Genomic DNA, 16,233 nt, shown 5'->3' with positions numbered 1-16,233 from the left:
TCAGATTGTTTTCTTTGTTTTAATACAATCAATATAAAACAAAGCTGGAGCCTGAGGACAGTGTATCCAAAATAGTACAAGTACAACACCTGAAGTGTACTTGAAAATTTGAATAAAAAATAAAATAAAAAAGACATTCCTTAGTGATCCAAAGAGCTTACAGATCACATGGCTAGATCAGTTCCATGCAGCACTTAAAGTATATTTGACTCATTTTACTTTACATCTTTTAGCTTTCACCAGCACATCAACATCAGAAGTCACATCCTGAGTGGCGGCCGACTTCAGGATGTGACTCAAGTTCTTGTGTGAGCCTTGAGCGCAGCTTTGTTTTATTTATACTCTTTACAGAGAAAACTTGCTCACAAAGATACGTTTATTTTCACTCTACATTGTAAAGTATGAAAATAAAGTTTACACAACCATCTCGCGGGCCGGATTTAACCCGCTTGTGGGCCGGATCCGGCCCGCGGGCCGCATATTTGACACCCCTGCATTAGAGGATCCATGATTGGCTGCTTTTGAGAAATGCTCAAAAGTGAAGATGTCATCTTGAAGAATCATTTTCAGGACCCATAACTCACATGGCTGACCTTTCCTTCCTCACCCGTGCCTCATCCACCTCTGCTTACCTGCACCTTCTTCCTGCTGCCTCTCCATCCTATCGCCCGCTCTCTGGCGGATGGAGCAGAGAGCGGCTCTAATACACCATCACTGCAGCACTTCCATGAAGTTTCCACAGCTATTCCTGTGATACATTTTCTCCTGGGAGCATGAAATAGCTTCTCAGTACCCCCCCCCCCTCCTGTTACAGCTACCTTCATCTCTCTCTCTCTCCCTCTCTTTTTCTCTTTGCTCTCTCTCTCTGACAGAAGCCAGAGTAGAGATGGGTCCTTGTGATAGCTGTAAATGATTGAAGGCGTGCAGATTCGCCCTTCAGGGATAATCCAGTGTGGGGCTGATAGTGGGCAGGTGTGATAAGGGCTGCGGGCCCCGCCTGTGATAAGACCTTCCATTAGACAGTGGCGAGTCAACCAGATGGCAGCGTGTGGTCATCTTCCATCTTTCTTTTCTCAGCCCTTCCCAAACCATTTTCTTGGTATCCCATCTCTCCTGGACTCTGCGGATCACGATGCCTATCAAGAGGATTCGATTCGGCCCGGTCGCTCAAAGGCAATCTGTGCATATGTGACTGTGAGCAACGGTGGTGCTGGACCAGCTGAACGTGTGACTCGTTTTTCAGACTCACACACGGACCCTCTCCTCCCATGGAGCCTCATTTTTCAAACTATATCAGAATTTAAAACTGAAAACAGAGGGGCCAGGACCGGACCCAGAGCTGGAATATTAAACACACAGTAGTATCTGTTGTGGCTGGCGGTGTTGAAAATAGTCCCAAATCCCTCAGGCTCGTCTGCAAAGTGGGTAAAAGGACCTCCGCGGCTGTGTTTTCTGGGTGGTCATCGGCGTCGGCTCTCCCTAAATCTTCACTTGAGGGCGTTTAGGTCACAAGACGGGCAGAGGGAGGTCACTCTGTACTTCATCCGGTTCTGCGCTAAAGCAGAGCAGCTATCCCGCTGATGGTCAGCTTTTACTGGGGTCAAGGAAGCATGACGTGATGGAAACGTTACCTCTAAACCTCATGTTCTCTAAGTGTTGGTGCTGCAGTAACAAGTGCATTTCCCCACCGTAGGGATGAAGTCTATTCTATTCTATTCTAAACACCAGAGTAATTACTGACAATGTGCCGGAGAGATCCACCCACATTCCTTTCAGCCCAAGTTTTTGCGTGTTCATGAAGCTCGACAGGGCAGATTAGAAAAACAAAGCCACTGATTTGGAGTGTTTTTGAGAAGGTAATCTCCCAGATTTTTCAGAGTCAAAGCCAGAATCAGGTAGCCTAGTGAACTAGACCAAATTCTTGCTTTGCAAAGATACAAGATGCAAGCCAGACTATATATTCACATACATAGTCTGGCTTGCCAGGCTAAGAATCAGGTATAGTACTTTTATTGCAGCAGTAGCTCAGGTGGTAGAGCGGGTTGCCTCATGATCAGAGGGTCATGGGTTCGATTCCAGCTCTCGCCAGGGGTATCCTGCTGTTGTGTCCTTGGGCATGACACTTCACCCAACTTGCCTGTGTTAGTGGTGGTCAGAGGGGCCGACGGCGCCACAAGGCGGCCTCGCCTCTGTCAGACCTCCCCAGGGCGGCTGTGGCTACAAGTAGCTTACCATCACTAGCAGTGTGTGAATGTGAGAGTGTGTGAAAGCGTCTTTGGGTGTCTAGAATAGCGCTATATAAGTTCAATGCATTATTATTATTATTGTATTTCTTGTTCATTTACCTAATTGCACATTTATGGAAAAGGACAAATCCTCAAATTTACCCAGACATAAAAAAAAAAAAAAAAAAAGAAGTCCAACGAAGTCGAACTGGGAGCTTTTCTGAGATCATACGTTGTGTTTGTGGATGATCAGGAAGAATCTGGTTGAGCTTCATTATTTGTCTGTTTTTATCTTTGTGAGAAATGAAAAACAACCCAAACGCAAGGAGAAAGCGGCTCCCGGGCAGGATTTGTTCCCCGGACTATGAATAAAAAGGTGATGAATAAAGATGAAAGCTCACTTTCAGCGTTAGCTCAGCAGAAAGGTGTGCATTTCCACATCCAACTTGTGTAAATCATTATTTCCATTGTGGCAGTGTAAACAGCCGATGGCGTTTCTTGGGTAGCGGTGAAACCTCCAGTATGAATGTTAATGCCTCTGTGCGTCAGCTACGGGAGAATTAGCAAACACTCACGGCGGTGCTCAGACCCTCGTAGCATATTTGCGAGCCCCTTCCACTGTTTCCTCTTAACCCCGTTCACGTATTTTTCCTCCAGCGTTTGCCCTCACTCTTGGGCTTAATGAGCTGAGCTCCATGTTTTCCTATGCAGCCACATGTGTTGTCACAGCTGGCGGTTCAGTGCCATGGCGTGTGACACCAACACACACAAGGGGGCGACTGCCAGCTCATCAGAACCGTAACGATGCAAAAACATCCCTTCATCCTACTCTGATCCCACTCTCCTCCAAATAGCCTTTTCCTTTACCCTCCCTCTCTTTCCCTCTCCTTTTTCCCTAACGCTCCTCTGAATTGATGTGAGATTGGACCTTATGGTGCATTTTATGCAGACAGTCTATTATTCATGATCAATAGCAGTCCTGCGATCTGCCTTGGCGCCGTGGTGAACGTGGAGTGGCCACACACACACGAGGCAGCGCCTTCTCTTAGCTAACGATGGCAGACAGACTGTGAGGGAAAGAAGTGCGAAAAACCACAACAGAGGAGCCCATTACGGTGTGGAAGCAGAGATCCTGGACAGCTTTCTCAAGGAAAAACACTGCGGGGATCAACCTGAGGTGCTTCTAGTGTAAGAGGAAGAAAAGGACGTATGATGATGTGGAGGTAGAAAGAGCTGCCATCGCTCTCCGTTAGGTGAGAAGGGTAAAAAGGAGGTGAAATGGGTAAAAGAGTAAACTAGAGCAAAGTCAACAGTAAGGAATGTGAAAAGGTGGAAACAAAGTCAGAAACAGAAGGGTGAAAAGAGGAGAAGCAGCATGGTGCCAAGTCCTGCACGAAGGACATTTTGACGTGTCCCCTCTCCTAACGACTCCTACATCTGTTTGTTCCTGTGGGGCAGGAGTTCACTGACTCCCTGATGTGAGGAGCTCAACCCCATCATCTCACTTCCTTTATTCAGCCTCTAGATGGCGCAGCGTCTCCTAACCCTGCAGGATCAACCTCCGATGCTATCCAAGGCTGCGCTGCTGCCAGATCCTCTTCCTGTAATCTAACTTCATGTATTCTTCAGGCTGACAAATGAAGGATAGCTGAGTGCACGCTGCAAAAGATTCACGACCTTTAGAGAAAGCTGTCTCTGATTCTCTCTTTAGTCCTTTTATCCGTTTTTTATTATTTCTCACTGGCTCCCGCCAACTCCCCCTTGGTCTCCTTTATTCAACTGCCATAAATTCTCCTGAAAAATGCAAAACTTGCTCAGATTTCCTCCTGTTCAGCTCACTGCTCTTCCATCTATTAAACAAGGGGGTGGAGAATGAACTCACGCGCCCTCAAAGGAAGGCAAATTGTTGCCAGAGCAGAGATCAACAGCCAGAGAGGGGTAGAAAAAGAGGAAAGTAAAGAGACGCCTTCCTCCTGACGCTCCCTCTTTCCGGTGAGAAGGGAACGGTGTCAGCAGAGATGCTGAGGATTCACCTCTCCTGCCACCTGTGCCGTAATTGTCCTTTATTCTGTCAGCCAGTCGGATTGCACCGGGAGTGAGCATGCAAATGAGGGGCTGAAAATTGGCTGCCTTAAAGTCAAGAGCAGGAAACATCAAAGTTTGCCAGTGTGGGTGGAACCATTTCCATAATAAAAGCCACAGCAGAAATTGGGCTGAAATTAGACTTTTTTTGACAAGAAAGGGTGAAGCTTGAGAGTCAATTAGGAAAAACATCAGACTTAAAATTACCTGGTAGTGCAGGAGAGTGTTCAGTCTCTTCCAGTCGTTTTCTATCTTGGTGGTGATGTCTTCATCCTGCAGCACCACGCGAGCCAGCCGTCCCTGGCGCCACTCTGGTGGAACAAATTCACAGAAATATAAACACAATTAGGTACCTGCTTGGTGTATTTTGTTTATGTTTTGCTTATTCAAGACCACGTTCACTGGGAAACTTATTGGTGAAATAGGATCGTGTTTCACTTGCCGGCTAAATGTGAAAATGGTCCTCTACCCCTATTTCCTGCATTAGCCGGCCATAGAAAATAGATAAGGAAACACTCAGACTAGAAAAGCCAGCGAATTCTACGCCACGCTGTACCTTAGCATTCACGGACTCGACCATTTTGGCTCACAACGGGGAAGGCTGTCGCTGGTTTAGCGTCCAGGAAACAGCAGAGGACGTCTCGGCTAGTAGAAGCTAACTGTTAGCGTTAGCAACTCCACCACACAGCATAACTCCTCCAGGCTTGTGTGGTTTGTGGAGATGAAACATCAGCTTTCAAAGCAATCAGAGTCAGCAGCAGAGTCAGGGGCGTGTCCAGGGAGTGGCCTGGGGTAGCACATGCCACCCTTAGAATCTGATTGGCCACCCCAGGTGCCACCCTACTAAGTTCCAGTTTAAATTGACTTTACATTTTCAACAAAAGACTTGAGTTGTAAACTCCAAAAATAGTGTGTGGTAGCATGCACCTTTGACATTGTCTTCTAGCCCAGGCCTACAGAATATTTCTGTAGTATTAATATTATTTATAATTTTTTCATATTCACATAAATAGTATTTAGAGTCCCACTCAGCTCCAGTTGGTGGCAATAATGCAACAAGAAGTGACTTGCTAACCACCACAAATCTAGAAGATGAAAATGGTGATTGTGCAATGTGAAACTCCAAAATTCACAAGAAAGTAAATAAATAAATAAACAATTTGTGTAAATAAATAAATAAGCACAACCATTGGTGCCACCCATGCAAGTGTCCCACATGGGCCACCCCATTTTAAAAGTCCTGGACACGGCTCTGAGCAGAGTCACATCAGTGCTAACCAATCAGAGGAGAGATGTCCCAATATCAGGAAATAAGACTTCAAATCCTGCCATCTTTTGCTCCCCTCTGCTATGGCTAACTTCTACTTCCTGAAACAGAAGTGCCTGGGTTTTTTTTTTTTATCTTACAGAGATTGACTCACAAAGCGTTCAGTTATACTAGAGTCCACTGCAGATGTGTTGCGCTAACTTGGACTTTAAGGGCTTCAGGCTTTTGGATTCCCAGCTTTATGGCGGTGGCTTTGGTCTGCCTGCCTGCTGGGTTATGTTGGATCCTACGATGATCCAGCTGGTTTTAGCTTTTATGTTAACAGAATTTTCCTCTCCACACAACTGCATGTAAGATATGCAAGTACACGTTCGGCAACTGTTTTCATGTAACCACTTTTCAGGACGAAGTAAACCCTGTTTCAGTGAGAGATAGCGTCCACGTCTATGATGAGTCATCTATTGATAGGTGGCTCTTATTAATAGCTGTACAAACACTGGCTGAAGTGTCAGGATTAAAGAACGCTGAAGGCAGAGAAGCCGAGGCAATTTATTTGAAAAATGGAAAGAGACAGATTTCTTCGTGCACACAAGAGAGTAGATACCTGCACTGTTCCTGTGCCTCTTCTCCTGCACAGGGATTGATACACATCTTAATTTAATATTCCGCATGAACAATTGTTAGACGTATATGTAGGCAGGCTGCTCCCTTTAATTGGTACATGTGTCACAAATGCAGCAGTCGTCTCGTCATTGTGAGACAGAGAAGAGGAGACGGAATGAAAAAGGTGAGCTCTGAGGAGAATTACCTTCTTTCAAAAGAGAGACGGGGAAGCATGGGTAGCAGGTAGAGGCAATACGCAGCACTGGCAGAGGTCACAGTCTGATGGGGTCACTGAGTGGTAATGTGATGATAATAAGGATACTGACAGAGAAGTGGATAACCAATACAAGCTTCATGCTGCGAATGATCATTGATTTTCCTCTTTGTTGACGAGGTTGTGCTGTTGTGTGTCTCACACCACCACATGACACCTGAGCTGTCTACCATCACCTATACACTCAAACCCGGGAGTAAACGGGAGACGAAACACTGACTACGTTTCCATGCAGCCAATATCCGGGTTGTGATCAGGTTAAGGTCGGTATTCGGGTTTCTGAGTAGATCAGAATAACCCGTTTACAAGCATAAATAGCAAGAGTTACCCCTAACTTGCATAACCCGATATAAATGCGGACGTTGGGGTAGCGTCAGGACGTGTGGACTACGTCCAGACGCAATATGCCTCATTCCCGGTTCTTCTTGTTCCGGTATCCGTGAAAACAACAACATGTTTCCCAGTTCGGAAGAGATAGCGACCGCGTTTGTTTGCGCTTTAGTTTCTTCGTCACTCCAAAAGTGTGGTGCTGTGCCGCGACTCGCCATGTTGCTCCCAACTTGTTGTTTACTTCCGGAGTTCTGGCGCATACAAGACGTCTCGCTACTCAAAAGACCAAGATTCCTTGCGAACAGAGCGTGCGCAGAACACACGCTTTGATGGGGATATCCCGGTATGTGTTTACACGACCAAACATTCGGGTTAGAAAAGGGTTACCCTAGGTGTAGTAACCGGGTTTTTAAAAACCCCGGTTATGAACATATCCGGGTTTCTGGCGGTGTTTACAAGGACCTGCGGAACCGGGTTATTGTGAATATTCGGGTTTTTAAAGGGTTACCGGCTGCTTGTAAACGCACTGACTGATGTGACGTTTTCATGCAATCATCTGATAGCAGCTTTGTGAGGAGAATGATGGTGTGCTTATTTGCACCAAGCGGGAGGAGGAGGGGGGGGGGGGGCCTATTGTTCTCCTCGTCTGCGTGGAGTGGGAGGAAAATCAGAGGGACAGAGCATTAGAAGGAAAGGTATGGACCAGTGAGGGAAGTGACAGACTGCGTGGGAGCTGAGCTTAGCTCAAGATGGCTGAGCCAGCCTGTCAGCTCTCACCTGCATCTGCAACGTCACCGACACACAAAGAAAAGGACTCAACCACAACAACACTTCTCTATTTAAATCGACTGTGTCTCATTGGCAGTGCCAGGCAGTCGAAGCAGCCAGAAGAGGAGATGCGCCACACATTGTCAGTCAGTTTGATCGAAGGCCTGGCAGCAGCACGCCGATGCTGGCAGCGCTGCTGGGGAACAGTTTTATCACACTAATGCACTGATAATCTGTACATGCCTGGGTGTTCTTCTATTGATTCATGAATCTGTTGGTGTGAAGGACTTTCCACCTGCCAGCTGCATCTGTGAGTCTTTAGAGCAGGGGTGTCAAACTCAGACTCACACGGGGCCGAAATGAAACTCTGGGACGGAGTCGAGGGCTAAACTTAATATTTTTTGAAAAAGTGACGGCAAATTTGCACATTTTCTTTATCAACATAAATGCAATTTTCAACCTTTAAATTTGGAAACAAACTTATTTCTGCATTAACACTGAATGTGGAATAACCAAATTACACACGAGCAAGTCAGTTTTAAATAAAAGGCATCAGTGGTATTCATTACTTGTGGTATAATCAGCATTTTAAAAATCTATTCAGGATTTATGTTTTCTTGATTATTCATTTTTCTTATTTTTTATTCTCCTTTTTTTCTCCTGTAATATGTCACACCCGGTCATGTCTCCCCGTTTAGTTCAGCCTTGTGTCTCGTTAATTATTCCCACCTGCCTCTCGTTTCCCAATCACCTTAGCTCCCAACCCTCCTGTATTTAAACCCTGTCTGTTCTTTGTACTGTGTCGGATCATTGTTTCATTGTCCAGCGTGCTTCCGTATTAAAACCCTTTGAATGTTCTCACCTGTCTGCCTGTTTTCCTGCTCCGCGTTGGATCCTCATCTCATCTCATCTCATCTCATCTCATCTCAGCTCCGCTCCTCTCAGCAGCGCGCTGACAGAATGATCCGACCCAAACCCGTTGTGAGATCCAGCAAGGAGATTCTCCCGTGGGAGCACCTGCTTCAGTGGCTCACCCCGAGCCACCACCCAGCTTCTCCATCGCCTTCCCCTGCTCCAGTTTTGCCTCGCCGAAAACGCCGTCCTCGGCCGTCAGCCGCAGCAATCCTCGCTGCTCTCCCGGAACCGGACGAGGGGTCGGACCGGGAGCCGCTTCCGGATCGCTCCAGCTTCGTGGGCACCCGCCTGGCTGTGTGCTCCCCGGGAGTTGGCCCACGGCGTGGGGAGGCATGCCGGGCCCCACCGCAGCGGCTGGTCCCTGGACGGAGCCGCGAGCTCGCTGCAGTTCGGGCTCAGTGCGCCAACTTGGACACGCCCCCAGTCAGACCAGCAGTCCCGTCTCCGGTCCAACCAGCGCCTTCGTCATCTGCAGGCGGAGGAACCACGCCCACAGCCCAGCTGATGGAGCTCCAGGCGGAACTTGACCGGATCCGCCAGCTCGTCAGCCTCCAGGAGAGTCACCTGGACACTCTATCCTCCCCGAACCGCCAGGAGAGGAGCGAGCCCGTCCACCCAGCGGAGCTCGCTGGTCTCCGGGCTGAACTGGCCCAGCTCCATCGAACCCTCAACCTCCAGAAGCTTCAGCTGGACGGACTGTCCCCCCTGCTCTCACGGCTTCCAGCCCTACCAGTTCCACCACTTCCAGTCCAGCCTGTCCAGGCAGCCCCTCCTGCAGCTGCCTCGCCTCCACTCCAGAGGGCCCAGAAGCAGAAGGGACAGGCTCAGAAGCAGAAGGGATGGGCCCAGAAGCAGACGGTTCCGGTTCTGGCCCCGAAGCGGACGGGTCGGTCCCAGCAGTCGGCGGTCCAGCAGTCCCCGGACCAGAAGTCGACGCCCCCGGACCAGAAGTCGACGCCCCCGGACCAGAAGTCGACGCCCCCGGACCAGAAGTCGACGCCCCCGGTCCAGAAGTCGACGGTCCAGAAGTCGACGGTCCAGAAGTCGACGGTCCAGGGTCCTGTGGCCGACGCCCCTGCTCGTCCTGTGGCCGACGCCCCTTCCTCGTGTTCAGAAGTCGACGCCCCTGATGTTGACGCCCCTGATGACGTCGCCTGTCCAGAAGTCGACGCCCCTGATGATGTCGCCTGTCCAGAAGTCGACGCCCCTGATGATGTCGCCTGTCCAGAAGTCGACGCCCCTGATGACGTCGCCTGTCCAGAAGTCGACGCCCCTGATGACGTCGCCTGTCCAGAAGTCGACGCCCCTGATGACGTCGCCTGTCCAGAAGTCGTCGCCCCTGTTGACGTCGCGTGTCCAGAAGTCGTCGCCTCCTCCTCTGATGACGACGTGTCCGAAGTCGTCGCCTCCTCCTCTGATGACGACGTGTCCGAAGTCGTCGCCTCCTCCTCTGATGACGACGTGTCCGAAGTCGTCGCCTCCTCCTCTGATGACGTCCCGTCCGATGACGTCGCCTCCTCTTCTGATGACGTCCCGTCCGATGACGTCGCCGCCTCTTCTGATGACGTCCCGTCCGATGACGTCGCCGCCTCTTCTGATGACGTCCCGTCCGATGACGTCACCGCCTCTTCTGATGACGTCCCGTCCGACGACGTCGCCGCCTCTTCTGATGACGTCCCGTCCGACGACGTCGCCGCCTCTTCTGATGACGTCCCGTCCGACGACGTCGCCGCCTCTTCTGATGACGTCCCGTCCGACGACGTCGCCGCCTCTTCTGATGACGTCCCGTCCGACGACGTCGCCGCCTCCTCTGATGACGTCCCGTCCGACGACGTCGCCGCCTCCTCTGATGACGTCCCCGAAGTCGGCTCGTCCGACGTCGCCGCCTCCTCTGATGACGTCCCCGAAGTCGGCTCGTCCGACGACATCGCCGCTGCCTCGTCTGGGGATGCTATTTGCACTCAAGAGGCCGACGCTCCATCCAGCCCGGCGTCTCCACGGTCTCCGGTTCCGATGGTGGTTTTGAGGGCAACGCCGGCCCAGCCTGCAGTGTCTTTGTCGCCGGCCCAGCCTGCAGTGACTTTGTCGCCGGCCCAGCCTGCAGTGACTTTGTCGCCGGCCCAGCCTGCAGAGCTCCTCCTCTGCCGCAGGCGCCGGCCTCCAGAGGCCCGTCGCCTCCTCTTCTGCCGCAGGCGCCGGCCTCCAAGGGCCCGTCGCCTCCTCTTCTGCCGCAGGCGCCGGCCTCCAAGGGCCCGTCGCCTCCTCTTCTGCCGCAGGCGCCGGCCTCCAAGGGCCCGTCGCCTCCTCTGCCGCAGGCGCCGGCCTCCAAGGGCCCGTCGCCTCCTCTGCCGCAGGCGCCGGCCTCCAAGGGCCTGTCGTCGCCTCCTCCTCCCACCCTGCTCCTCGTTCCTGTGGGCGTCTGGGATCCGCCCCTTGAGGGGGGGGGTACTGTCACACCCGGTCATGTCTCCCCGTTTAGTTCAGCCTTGTGTCTCGTTAATTATTCCCACCTGCCTCTCGTTTCCCAATCACCTTAGCTCCCAACCCTCCTGTATTTAAACCCTGTCTGTTCTTTGTACTGTGTCGGATCATTGTTTCATTGTCCAGCGTGCTTCCGTATTAAAACCCTTTGAATGTTCTCACCTGTCTGCCTGTTTTCCTGCTCCGCGTTGGATCCTCATCTCATCTCATCTCATCTCAGCTCCGCTCCTCTCAGCAGCGCGCTGACATAATACGTGTCATCGCTGCTGTGACATCTAGCTTTCCCCACTGAGGAACAATAAAGGGATTTTCTATTCTATTCATCTATCGGCAGCCTTTCCACTTCCTGTTTACTGTAGGTTAAATCTTTTCTCACGGGCCAATCACAAAATAAAATATCATTTTATCTTAAATGAAAATGCAACATCTCACCTGTTAACTTTCATGTTTTGGAGCAGAAAAAGAGCATAAAACCAACATATTTAAAGCTCAGTTTGCTCCACTGGTTTACTGTGATGCTCACCTTTTCCAGCCAGATACCTGCATCATGGGGTTGACCTGAGCTGAGGAGGAGACTCCTGTTGTTTTGTTCATCTTCATCATAATAATGACAACATTAGATGAGAACAGGTGCTCACATAGGTTTGTGCTGCTGAACATGTCTGAGCAGCGTGACCACGTTGTTGTGTGTCGGGGAGGAAACACGACAGCAGCCACAAAGCCGTGCTGGTTTGAGCGTGTCGCTGTTCGCTGGAGTTATATCAGCTCTGTCTGGACGTTAGCTGGAAAACGTTCTCTTTCAGTCGTGAACACGTTACTGAGCGGCTAGAATCTCCGTTTCTGGGCTTCAACGTCAGAAAACAGCTGAGTGAACTCGGCGCTGAGTGAGAGGAGTGTAGTTTGTCCGAGACAGCGGAGCTGCAGACACCGGCAGCAGGCGCTGGAAAAAACACAAAGGAGGGGGCGCGTCGGCTCCGCGCTGACGCCGCAAAGCATCATGGGAGTTGAAGTCTTTGCAGTAAAATCGGCCAGTGGGCCAGTTTTAATATATTTTTTATATTTACCTCGCGGGCCACATAAAAATGCTCCGCGGGCCGCATCTGGCCCGCGGGCCTTGTGTCTAACATATGTGCTTTAGTGTGTGTGTGTGTGTGTGTGCGTGTTTGTGTGTGTGTGTGTGTGTGTGGTACCTAGGTCCATGTCGACAGCTCGTGGCCGTTGAGAGTAAGGGATGTTCTTGTAAACGGCATCAAGTATCTTCTCCTTCACTTGGGTAATCGTGTCGCAGTTCAGCACCTTCACTGGAATCTCCGGGCTGTTTTCGTTGTCCGGGTTCACACAGTTCAGAATCTGCACGGGACAGGAAAAGTAAAACACTGCAGAGAGAAAGGAGCCCGAGGCTTCCTGTTCCTGACTTGACTTTCTGGCTTGAGGTTTGCCACCACTGAAGTCTCCTTGGAGCATAGCAGGAGCATTGAGAAGCCGCTTCCGCTCTTACTGGCAACCCGAAATCTAATTTCACACCTTCGGCGGGACACCAATTTCCAGCTCTGCTGGGGTATTAGCACGTAATGGGCCAAATTCCCAGTCAGAGCAATCAAAGCCCCGTCAAGTCACATGCTGCTTGTGAGAGAGCTTTGGGCTTTCTCTGTGCGCATCATGTGTGCACATGGTCACAGAAGAGAAGTCTGCGTGGTTTGTTTTAGTCTCCACCACCACCTAGACTGATGTTGGACCAACATGGCACCGTGTGGCACCACGGTTTATTCTTTACTTGCAAAAGAGGGATTAAAAAAAAGAGTGACGTCGAATTCTGCATTTTTCGTGCCAAGTATTTGTGTGTGTGTCTAAATCTGGCCGCTTGGCGTTGGTGTGTATGCCTGCGAGCCTTTGAGCCACCTTCTGCCGCGACCGGTGGAGTGTGACCTACCAGGGTTTTGTACTCGATCTGCTGGCGGATGAGCTTGTCTTCACTCAGGGAGTAACGGGCCTCTCCAGTGATGGCGTCAATGGGCCCCTTCTCCATCTGCTGCTTGATGGCGCAGTACAGCATGAACAGCGGCTCCCCGGCACACTCCTGTGAACACAAACACACCCAGTTCACACATGACAGAGGAGCACGACATCAAAACAAAACCTCGTCAGGCCCAAAAACACAACCTGCATAATCACGTATTTAATTTTGAAACTTTAATGATGAGACCCAAGCACCGATCTGCATGCGTAAATACCTACGTGTGTTGCTCAGCGCACTAACCTTGAGGAATTTGTGAAGGAGGAAAGCGAACCAGTTTGTGAGCATCTTCTCTGCAACCGACTCGGTTCTGAAACGACATCAAACGGGAAGAAAACTATTTTATTCTCTCCTGATAGAACAAAGCCTTCAGAAAACAAAAGGCTCCATTATTCATGAGGTTTAGGGGATATCTGCCTGACGTGTTGGCTGGTTGCGTCCTGCCTCTGGATGTGTTCATATACTGTGGTCTCGGTTAGTGGGCAGAGTAGAGCGGAGAGAGGGCATCCATATGAGTGTATGTGTGTGTGTGTGCGTGAACGAGAGGGCACGGGTGTGTGTGTGGTTGGTTTTTCATGTGTGGTTTCGACACAGCGGGACATCAGCCGCTGTGACAAGCCTCAGCTGCTGAGAGAGACAAGAGCCGTCACAGGCAGGTAACGGCTGATCGCAGCCAGATCTCTTCTCCTCTCATTTCCCCACCAACCACCGCCTCTGCAGCCGTCCCAGTCAGTCTCACGGGGAGCTGCAGCTTGCTGCTGCTCGATTGGGCATAAAAAAGCACAAGAGTGCAGCGACCTCAGACTACTTCTGAGCAGCAGAATATTTATTTCTTTTAAAGACATATTTTGTATTTGCATGAAAACTCTTTTTTCTACCTCTACCTCATTAGCAACATGATGCAACACAAGACTTGGAAAACAAACTAGACGGTGGTTAATGAGCGAGCAGCTAGAATGAAGAGGTTAGTGCTCTGCACAGACAAATCTGCAAAAAAAAAACCTCCAAACTTATTTCATTAACAGGTTGTAAGTATTTGGGTACAGTTAGGCGGTGAAAAACAAAAACTAAACTAAACAATAATAAAATCTCCCACATGTCTTCTCAAAGCACTCGTTATCAACCTTTTTGGAAAACGTAATAAGATTTGCCGTGAGGCAGACACCTTGTCTACATTTAAGAATAGGCTTAAAACATTTTTATTTGATAGGGCCTATGGTTAAAATCTGATGTTAGCCTGGATCTGGACAAGTGGGGGAGTAAAGGGAGGTGGAGTGTACAGTCGGTAAAGACGGCTCTCCCTTGCCCTGACTCCAACATGCCTCCATCTAAATAGGATAGATTAACCAGAGTTATCTCTGTAGTTATGCTGCTATAGGCTTACACTGCTGGAGGACACACTGACCACTTTCCACATTACTACTTTCTTCTACAATCTGCTCTTTAACTGTATTATTTCCTGCTATTTCAGCTGTTTATTTTTTCTCTAAGTGCTTTTCCCCCCAGAAGAAGCTACAATGATGTTCTGCTGAGCTGTGGTGGCCTCATGGAGGGGGCCATCGTCTAGCACACTGCTGCTAACCACTTAAACATTCTCCCTCTCCTGATAATAACTTTTTGCTTTCCTTGACGTTGGATGTGCTACTACTAGTTTACCCGTTTAACTATAGATCCACTAGGATAAATACAATAAAGTTTATCTCTCACCAAATAGAATCTTTACCAAGAAATCACAATGTAACCATAGAAACACTACTTGGTGTGTGTGTGTGTGTGTGTGTGCGTGCGTGCGTGCGTGCATGTGTGTGTGTGTCTGTGTGTGTGTGCGTGCGTGTGTGTGTGTGTGTGTGTGTGTGTGTGTGCCTGCTCTGTCTTCTCGATCCCCAGTGAGTCATGGAGGATGGCTGCTTATACTGAGCCAGGATTCTCTGGAGGTTTCTTCCTGTTAAAAGGGAGTTTTCCTCTCCACAGTCGCTTTATGCTTGCTAAGTATGAGGATTGCTGTAAAGTCACTGACACTAGTCAGTGACTTGATGCAATTTGCTGGGTTCCTTATATAGGAAACATTATTTCTGATTGGCTTAATGAACTGACCTGAATTGGAATGTTTATTATGTGAAGTGCCTTGAGACGACTCTTGTCGTGATTTGGCGCTATATAAATAAACTTGAATTGAATTGAATTGAATTTAAAACCTTCCAGCTGCTGAAAAAGACTTTTTTACGGCCTTGTAACAGATATCTCTGTATATATTTTGATAACGTGACCACTATCAAAGTTGTAACTCCTAAAAAGTCAAATTAAAAACCACCAAAATAAAAAAAAGGCTCTCTAGGAAAATCACCTTTACTCATCATTTTAAGCCAAATGCCCCCTCACATTTATTTATGTACCCATGCATTGCGTACACAGCCAAGTGTGTATGAGCATGGCCACAAATGATCTGACTCAGGAAAACAGAGTACTTTGTTAATTGCAGAGCGCCACATTCAGATCAACTTCAATCCCACCGTCATTATGCCAAACATCCGCTCTGTCTAGTACTGTGGTCCCAGACAGTACGTTAACCCGCATGAAGCACCTTTCCTTCTCAGAATAAATCAAATGCTAAAGAAGGTAAAGTCAGTTTTAGCCAGCATTGAAGCAACCAGCTCTTTTTCATTAGTTTGGAGGTCAGTTAACTTCTAGTTAATTTAACCGACCCGGCCTAAGCTGTTGATGCTCCAGGGGATTAAATAAAGCACATATTTGTAGCTGAATCTGGTCATTACTTACATTATCGTGTGTTTTGTCAAATATTGAGTCAATGCAAATATTTCAGGGCCTTTTAACAACGAATGATGACTGTTGAGCTCTCGAATACCCACGTGATCAAATAAAGCATCAGTGGGTGGTGACCAATTTGTCATAATGCTGCTAAACACTTAGTACTGAACAAATATCTAACCTGCTGCTCTCTCGTCACACTCTATTCTTCTGCACCGTGTTCCCATAATGATACTATACCTCTGAACACACAACTCATGACGATAGCCGAATGTAATCCTGAAAAGGAAATGTTGTTGGTGATGGGTCTTGGTCCATTTCCGTAGACTCAAAATAATTGTAAAAATATTGACATGCCATAGCGTGTTTACTGCTGTACTACAAACTAGGGGTGGACAGATGTATTGGGGCAATATTTTCTGTTTTTTATATATCGGCATCGGCCGATATACCTCCTTAGTAAAGCCGGTGTAAACACAGGCGCATGATCCTCGGGGAGCCCAGTGCT

General features: G+C 48.9%; 1 protein-coding gene across 2 annotated transcripts in view; it reads right to left on the bottom strand.

The window, feature by feature from the left end:
* plxna2 (plexin A2) overlaps nucleotides 1–16,233 on the bottom strand; it is a 305,307-nt gene that overhangs the window by 15,547 nt on the left and 273,527 nt on the right. For both annotated transcript variants that reach the window (XM_015967086.3, XM_070544789.1), the window contains exons 23-26: nucleotides 13,203–13,269; nucleotides 12,876–13,022; nucleotides 12,136–12,295; nucleotides 4,515–4,618 (exon numbers count right to left, since the gene is read on the bottom strand). In XM_015967086.3, the coding sequence (XP_015822572.3) occupies nucleotides 4,515–4,618; nucleotides 12,136–12,295; nucleotides 12,876–13,022; nucleotides 13,203–13,269 (478 nt within the window). The remainder of the gene's footprint in view (nucleotides 1–4,514; nucleotides 4,619–12,135; nucleotides 12,296–12,875; nucleotides 13,023–13,202; nucleotides 13,270–16,233) is intronic.

This window comes from Nothobranchius furzeri, chromosome 15 (genome assembly GCF_043380555.1).
Source record: "Nothobranchius furzeri strain GRZ-AD chromosome 15, NfurGRZ-RIMD1, whole genome shotgun sequence".
NCBI classification, from domain to species: domain Eukaryota; kingdom Metazoa; phylum Chordata; class Actinopteri; order Cyprinodontiformes; family Nothobranchiidae; genus Nothobranchius; species Nothobranchius furzeri.
Note: the sequence above shows the minus strand (reverse complement) of the source record. Positions and strands in the feature narration are given on the sequence as shown.